The sequence below is a fragment of the Austrofundulus limnaeus genome, unplaced genomic scaffold (genome assembly GCF_001266775.1).
Source record: "Austrofundulus limnaeus strain Quisiro unplaced genomic scaffold, Austrofundulus_limnaeus-1.0 Scaffold786, whole genome shotgun sequence".
Taxonomy (NCBI): domain Eukaryota; kingdom Metazoa; phylum Chordata; class Actinopteri; order Cyprinodontiformes; family Rivulidae; genus Austrofundulus; species Austrofundulus limnaeus.
In genome coordinates, this window is record NW_013953188.1 from 27666 (window position 1) to 35763 (window position 8098).

An 8098-nucleotide genomic window follows, 5' to 3' on the forward strand; every position below is an offset into this window, starting at 1 on the left:
TACATAATATTGCCCCTTTAAGACCTAAGTGATGTGTTCATGCCTTTTTGTACCAGTTAAAAGTCGAGCTGCAGCATTTTGAACTATTTGTACACTATAGGAATAACTGGTCTAACCCTGTTTATAAAGAATTACAGGAACCTAAAACATCAGCTGCATAAGAGGAGGGAAACAACTTCCCAAACCAGATGACCTCAGTCTTCTTTTCATTCAAAGTTAGAAAATTTAACCTCATCCAGGTTTTATTTTCAGATAGAAAGTTTAGCAGAGCTGTCAGTGCATTATCTGCCTGGATGTCATCAGTAAATATACACTTAACACTTATACACTTTATTAACAATGATGAGAATGGCATATTGTTTGTTATTTATATTGTTGATTTAATGTATGTGGCCATGGAAAATAATAATAATAATAATAATTGTAATTATTGAGAAAGGAGCAGGTTTATACAAGGTTTTTCTTTTTGCTTCCTTTTCACTCATGTATAGTGTTACAAGAAAAATGTTTTGTATGTTAATGATATTGTTGAATTGAGTGAATAAACTTATTGATTGATTGATTGAAATCAGTGAAAGATTACATTAGGGTTCCTAAAATAGACCCTAGTGACAGCATGTACAGAATAAACAGCAATGGACCCAGTGTTGATCCCTGAGGACCACCATAACATAAAGGATCAAAAAGAAAAAAATAAGTAGGTCCTTTTAGACGGGTTCTTTAATGAAACGCCTCATTAAAGAAGAACCTATGCAGAGGCCGTACTTATTTTTTCTTTTTGATTTTTCTACCTGGATTACTGAGATKCATCAGRACATAACACAGAGGAGCTGCTGAGGTATAAGTCTCCAAATTGACAGAAAAACTCCTGCCAGTGAGCTATGGACTGAACCAGGCGAGAGCTGTAGCTTTAATATTATGTTCCAGCAGGAATTACAAAATGTTGTGGTCTATATTTTCAAAGGCTGCTGATAAATCTAAAAGCGCTAAAACTGCAGAGCTCCCTGAATGTCATTAAAAACTCTTAAAAGAGCCGTGTCTGTGCTGTGGTGTGATCTAAAACCTGACTGAAACCCCCAAATGTCATGGATTTCTAAAAACTTACAGAAACTGCTTTCTCCATAAAGCATTAAACCAAGATGAGAAAATGTTGGTGCTTAACTGTGAACAGTGGGATTAACTAAAGTATGCATCCAGAGTTGTAGCCTATTTGTGCAGTGATCTTAAAATTAGGTTCTTGTACTGAATTTCTAAGCTGTTGTGTGTCAAACCTCTGCAGACACGGCCACAGACCCAGAAATGACAGCTTCAACACCGACCCAAACACAAGCCACACAGACTCTCCTGCCTCCAGTATGGACTCAGCAGCTGCAGAATCAGAGGCTCACCGCAAACGTAAGTGGTGCTGCATGAGGCCTGACAGAGCTGTGCTTTTGGAAAGGGAATTGTCATTTAGTCTTTTTTTTTTACTGAAAGAAGTTATAGTTTATTTGTAATTGATCTCATTCTGTTGGCTTTGTTTGTTTTTGTTTGTTTACCTCTCAGGACAAGGCCACAAGTCATGGGGTTCAACAGTGAGCAACGACAGTGTTGGAGCAGAGGAAGGTTTGGATTCTCCCACCACCAGCACAGGTGAGTCACAAACAATACAACTGATACATTTTTTTCAGTATAAAATACTTCATCTGCTCTTCCACAATAGTGTGGAAAAAGCTCTATATAAAATTTGTTTCTCTGTTTTAGGCGACATCCCTAAAATTGCTCGAACATCGTCAACTGGAACCATGTCGTCTGATGAGGAAGCCGATGAGAAAGACAGAAACATGGCTTCATTTGAAACTCCGAGTGAGTGTTGCACATTTTCCTGTCCAGATTTTTGTGRGAGCTTCTTCTGAGCTGAGTGACTGAGGCTGTTCTGTGCAGATATTAACGGCATGGATCCAGACGTGGTAGTTTCCGCCAGACCATTTCGAAACATCGGCTTATCCAAAGCAGCTCAGACTCACCGGCTGAGGAAGCTTCGAACTCCTGCCAAATGCCGCGAATGTGACAGTTATGTTTACTTCCAGGGAGCTGAGTGCGAGGAGGTGAGTTTGTTGAACAGRTATCTAACCTAATAACCCCCCACTACCTTTGTTTAGAGTGGAAACTGAACAGAAACAAGAGAATTTGCATATTCTGAGGAAATGCAGTGTGAATGTTTCTAAAGCTGCTAAAGAAGCTGAAACTTATTGTGACTTTTGCTGAAAGTAGGAAAAGTGAAAAATCAGTAGAAAACTAGTAATGTTGTGTCAAAACTGAACAGAGTAGAAATAAAGCCAAAGTTAGTAGAAATGAGTAAATATTAGCAAAAAGTAGTTTGAAAACCCGAAAAAGTTTAAAGTACCAAGAAGTTGGAAGARGCAAAAAGCTGTATTTACGAATAAATATATAAAAAATGTGTATAGGTGAAATTTAGACCAAAGAAGGTAAAACAAGCAGAAAAATGGCTAACCTGTGAGCTTGACCTTTCATTTTGTGACCTTCAAATTATTAGGTCATCATTTCACAAGCTGAAATTAGCAGACAGATGATGAAAGGAGAGTATAAAGGCTCACATTAGCAGAGAAACAAAAAAGAAGTAGAAAAGAGCTGCAGTTTTTTGTAAAATAGCTAAAACAGATGAAATTAGCAGGAAAATTGCTTTAAAAAGGAGCTGAAATGAGCACAAAGAAACATAGCACATTTGCTGAATTAAGCAGTAAAAAGCTGAAATTATTACAAAAAGGTAAATATCGCAAAAAAGCCTAAATTAGTTAAAAAGTAGATAAAAACTCAAAACAGCTCACACTAGCAGAAAGAAGCTGAAAAAAGACCAAATAAGTTGAGATTGGCAGAATAGCAGTCAGAACAATAGCTAAAGCTGTAGAAAGAAGCTAAATTCTGCTAAATAGAAGGCAAAGGAAGCTGAAATTAGCACAAACTAGTAAAAATCTTAAATTAATCTTAACTGTACTTTTCAGCATCTGTTCTGGTTCTGCTTTTTTATTGATGAAAAAAATGGCAGAAAAAGCGAATTATCTATAATATAGTATAAGTATAAATTGCTAAAGTACTAAAAGTCATAGCGGGAATGTCCTGAAGGAGCTGAACATTTTGATGTACAAATAGTTGAAGTGGCACAGAAATTGCAGAACAAGATGTGTGCCAAAACAAAATTATGGGGGTAAAAATACATCTTAATATTGTGAAGGCAGCTATAGAGTGAAGGCATCACRTCRCACCTCGGTCACAAGGCTGTTAGAGTTGTGAGCAGATTATTTGGATTCACACATCGAACACTGTTCTGGTTTCACTGACTAATAAAAATCCTTTTCATGTGTCGTCAGTGTTTCCTGGCGTGTCACAAGCGCTGTCTGGAAACTCTTGCCATCCAATGTGGTCACAAGAAGCTGCAGGGTCGCCTGCAGCTGTTCGGCAGGGACTTCTCTCAGGTTGCCAGCTGTGCCAGTGAYGGCATCCCCTTTATCATCACCAAGTGCATCTCCGAAATAGAGAGACGTGCACTCAAAATGAAGGTGAGAAAACCCATTTTTTATGTTTATAAACCTGTTAAGTTTCAGACATGATCACTGTTTCTTCTTCACAGGGGATCTACAGGGTGAACGGAGTAAAGACTCGTGTGGAGAAACTTTGTCAGGCCTTTGAGAACGGGAAGGAACTGGTGGAGCTGTCTCAGTGTTCGCCACATGACATCAGCAACGTCCTTAAGCTGTATCTCAGACAGGTACGTGATGCAGGCTCATCTCGATTCAAAGACTCTGAAGAGGAAAGGGTTATCCTGGTTTTATTAGACTTGGCACAAATAAAACATTACTGCAATAAACTGATAAAGATGTTTAATTATTATAACCCTTGTTYATGTGGATTTTGAATTCTCTAACAGTAAATGTTTGTTTCCTGCAGCTGCCTGAGCCCATCATGCCTTTCCGTCTGTACAACAGACTGATGGGTTTGGCAAAGGAGAGTCTTCAGGGAGAGGAGACAGAGTCCAGTGCTACTAATCCAGCTGTGGTCAGGGGCCCAGAGCTGGTGAACCTAGGGTCTAACACTGACCCAGAGATCCTGGTCTTAGTGGACAGTCTGAAGGAGGTCCTTAAGGAACTTCCCAAGGCTAACTTCTCTACGCTTCGCTACATCGTTCGCCACCTTCGAAGGTCAGTGTCCAGCTTACGCCAGCTTCAGGTGTTGAGTCATACCCACTGATCTTTGTTTTCATCCTCATTCCAGGATTGCAGAGCTGGAGGAAGACAACAAGATGAGTCCCAGTAACTTGGGGATTGTGTTTGGGCCCTCTTTAATGCGGCCTCGTCCAACCGGGGCCACGATATCCCTGTCGTCTTTGGTTGATTACCCCCATCAGGCTCGTATTGTGGAGGCCCTAATCGTCTTCTACTCATCCATCTTCCAGTCCAAAACTTCTCAATCCAACAAAACGTCTCGCTCTGCTTCTACCTCCACTCAGCAGGTACACTTAATTTTTTTTTTCAGATTAACAGTCTTATTAAAAGATACTGTATGAAGCTGCAATTTTTTTCCATCTGGTATAAAGGCTCGTTTTTCCTTATCTGAAAAATGTGACTACTGCTCATGGTTCAAAAACTTTTTAAAGGCAACCTGGTTTAAGAAACTCATTAAAACGAGAACACAAAATAAATAAATAAAAACACTGGACAAATACCAAGTGATGGGCACTGCTCTAATAGAACTAGCCATTTAGCTTATTAGCATTTTTACTAACTTTGAAAACCTTGAGCAGACTGATTAGCTTTACTAAATTAGGTTCTGCCAACTTGAAGTCCACTAAAACTATCCATAAGTGTGAAGCTTCTATTTTTCTGCTATTTATCCTGAGTTAAATAAAATCTCTCATCTTACAAGCAGTGCTGAATGTGTCGGGCACAGTGTGCGAAGCATGTAGCATCTTTAGCAGCTAAACTTCAATCTACCGCAAGAGCATCAAGAAAAAAAATTGAATAACAAACACAAAAATTGACTACCTATAAAATATGGCAGCCTTAGTATATTTTATTTGTTGTTTGACTAACTTCAAACAACTTTTCTTAAAATACAAACTTGATCTAGAAATGCTTTTAATCTGAAAGAGGTAACCTGGAAGTATCACAAGTTAAGACAGGGCTAAAACTGGTTTGGATTGGCTGATTTGCCACAGGTGATCCCACCACCTTCAAATTAAATCAAGAAAAAACTAACAGGTTTGAGTCAGTCCTCAACTGGAGGGAGATGAAAACCCAGTTTTATCCATTTGTGAATTTTTAAAAAAAAAGAAATTAATGGAAGCTGTTTAGTAATAGACTTGTGACCTGTCCAGGTTGTACCCCGCCTCTCGCACTGTGACTGCTGGATATGGGCACCAGTGACCCTGAAAGGATCAAGTGTGTACAGATAATGGATGGATGTTTAGTTTTAGCATTCTAGTTTAGTGGATTAGTGGTTCGTGAACCTAATTTTTTGGTTAGCTTATCGGATTGTACAGTTGTTATTTATTTTAACATTTAGTCCTTTCCTAATTTGTCTAAATAAAACAGGCAGTAAACAGTGGTATACCGTTTTCCTAATGTGTGTTTTATTTATTTCCCCTTCGTTTGCTCGTTTAGGAAAGTACAGCACAAGAGAAGACGGGGAGTGTTGTAGACAGAGAGGAGCAGACCAAACCAGACTCTGACAAGCAGGAGGAGGGATGTGGTATGTTTTCATCAAGGCAAAAATACTGCTGAGAATTGAATAGCTTCCTTTAAAAATGTTCACCTTTTAAAAGATGAGGGAAAAAAAACCGAATTTTGTCTTCTCATTTAGAAAGTTCTTTGGGCTCACTGGGCTCCAGCGAGCAGCTCCCCGACTCTGACTCAGAGCTAGAGGAAGTGGGCCAGAGACCCCGAAGTCTGATGAAGCAGGAAAGTGAGGTGAGCATGGATGAAGACCAGCTAAGCTACAGGGACAGCCTGGACCTGTCCACCCACACTGACCTGGAGCAGRATCCCGACAACCTAGAGGCAGGGGGGCCGCCCGCTCTGCCGGACAGCGGGCTTCCTGATGACGAGGCAGAGCAGGAAGTGACCACCTCTCTGGCAGAGCTCAGTGTAAACCAGTCCAACAACAATAATAATAAAACCTACTCTCCTGCACCGAACCTGTCAGAACTCCCACTGACCTGTCTGTGTGGGAAGAATTTACCCCTGACAAGAAACCGGGACATGGAGCCTGAGTTTGTCTAATGTCACAGTCAAAATCCATACGTGGAAGTGTCTGATGGGACTGAACGTGGTTTTGTTTGAAATCTAAAAGCCAAAATTTATATTTTTTGTACATCAAGACTGAACATTGAAACGTCTGCACTCATTGCTTTTTGATGCATTTAACCTTAAAGGGTTAYGCTTTAATGATTTATTTTTTTATTTCCTATAAGTTAGTGGTTCCACCTGTCGCATCGTGTAAACTTTAAGCAGATTTATTTTTAAGTGCTGCTGGTTTTATATCAGCCTGGTATTTTTTTCAGTTTAGCAGTCTGTCACCTGTACTTCCTTATGAATGTTGGAACTATTTTAATAAATTCTCTCAAGTTTAAAATTGCATTATTTTGCTTTTTAAGAGTTTAGTTTTGTTTCCCACTTTTAAAATGCACAAAATCTTAGTGTCATTTTTTCCAGCAGTAAAGTTTTTCCAGTAAAGTACATTTTCTTTGTTACAGTGCTAGTTATTTTTGAAGATCTGCTATTTTTAACGTTAATTTTGCTACATTCAAACATATTTTTACTTTAAACACCTTGTTACAAACWACAAATTTAAATGAGCAGAACTGAGGGAAGACTTGTTTATGAACTCAAGTGTGGAATTTACTGAACCAAGACATGTCAACTGGTTCCTAAACAAGAGTTGAGTAAATGACTTTATATAACTTTTAGTAAATTAAACACTTCATTTGCTAGTGTGTAAAAGTTCTTGGCAGCACCCCCTGTCGGTGTGCCCCAGGCTACAGTGTAGCTTACCACCATCAGTGTTAGAACGTGTGAATGACTGAGGTGTAAAGCGCTTTGGAGTCCATGTGGACTTGATAAGGCACAATATAAGTTCAAGCCTAGAACATGTTAAAAAGAAAAAACTGTAGTTGCACATTGATTTACAAAAGACAAACTGAAGTTGAAACATTTTATTTTCACTTTATTGTACAAAAGCAGTAAATACAAGAAATATTAGAATCTCAACAAGAAAACAAAGCGAGGAGTCACAGATGAGCTGAACTTCACTGGTCCGACATCTTCATTCAAAGCTGGAAAAGAAAAATTGTTAAATCTATAAGTTTTTTTTCCCCCAATTGTACAGAAGAAATAATTGGACTAAACCAGGGATGGGCCCTCTTACCGCTTTTAAATGCTATTTAAAATTTTATATACAGTATTTGGAGATATAGATATATCTATCGACACAGACAGGGGTGGGCAATCCTGGTCCTCGAGGGCTGCAGCCCTACAGGTTTTATGTTTTTCCCTGCTCCAACACACCTGATTCAGACATTGAATTACCTTGTCCAAGTCCTGCAGTATGGAGGACCGACACTGACATAACTAGAAAAAAAAGCAGAAATACATAAATGGACCAATAAATAAATTCAATTAAAAATATGCCAATTAAAAAAGGAGAGCTTTATCTCATGTTTCATAATTTAATTGACCTTCATATTTATTTTTCAAACTTAGTTCCAACTAATAATATATTTTTGCACATAATTCTATTTTTTAAAGTTTTTACTGTTTTTCAATATATAATTATGTATAATATAATAATTATAATATATAGTAAATAACTAATGTATAATTTAATATATATATTTGCACATTATTTACATTTTATGATTTAAATATATAGCACATAATTTACATTTTACATTTTTTTTGCAAAAATATATTTGTTGGAACTAAGTTGGAAAATAAATGTGACGGTCAATTAAATTAAAAACGTGAGGTAAAGCTCTCCTTTTTTAATTTAAATGGCACATTTTTAATTGTATTTATTTATTGATTTAGCTGTCTGTCTGTCTGTA

The 8098-nt window shown here is 37.9% G+C and overlaps 2 protein-coding genes across 3 annotated transcripts in view; one reads left to right on the forward strand and one right to left on the reverse strand.

Annotated features, from left to right (window-relative positions):
* arhgap45b (Rho GTPase activating protein 45b) overlaps nt 1–6630 on the forward strand; it is a 27523-nt gene extending 20893 nt beyond the window's left edge. For both annotated transcript variants that reach the window (XM_014028592.1, XM_014028593.1), the window contains 10 exons: nt 1280–1395; nt 1546–1632; nt 1744–1845; nt 1924–2087; nt 3369–3557; nt 3629–3766; nt 3946–4196; nt 4270–4507; nt 5658–5745; nt 5857–6630. In XM_014028592.1, coding sequence (XP_013884046.1) covers nt 1280–1395; nt 1546–1632; nt 1744–1845; nt 1924–2087; nt 3369–3557; nt 3629–3766; nt 3946–4196; nt 4270–4507; nt 5658–5745; nt 5857–6275 — 1792 coding nt within the window. In that variant the 3' untranslated portion in view covers nt 6276–6630. The remainder of the gene's footprint in view (nt 1–1279; nt 1396–1545; nt 1633–1743; nt 1846–1923; nt 2088–3368; nt 3558–3628; nt 3767–3945; nt 4197–4269; nt 4508–5657; nt 5746–5856) is intronic.
* Nucleotides 6631–7192: 562 nt separating this feature from the next.
* polr2eb (RNA polymerase II, I and III subunit E, b) overlaps nt 7193–8098 on the reverse strand; it is a 6154-nt gene continuing 5248 nt past the window's right edge. Inside the window, exon 8 of the mRNA XM_014028584.1 lies at nt 7193–7327. The gene's annotated coding sequence lies outside the window, so the exon portion shown is untranslated. The remainder of the gene's footprint in view (nt 7328–8098) is intronic.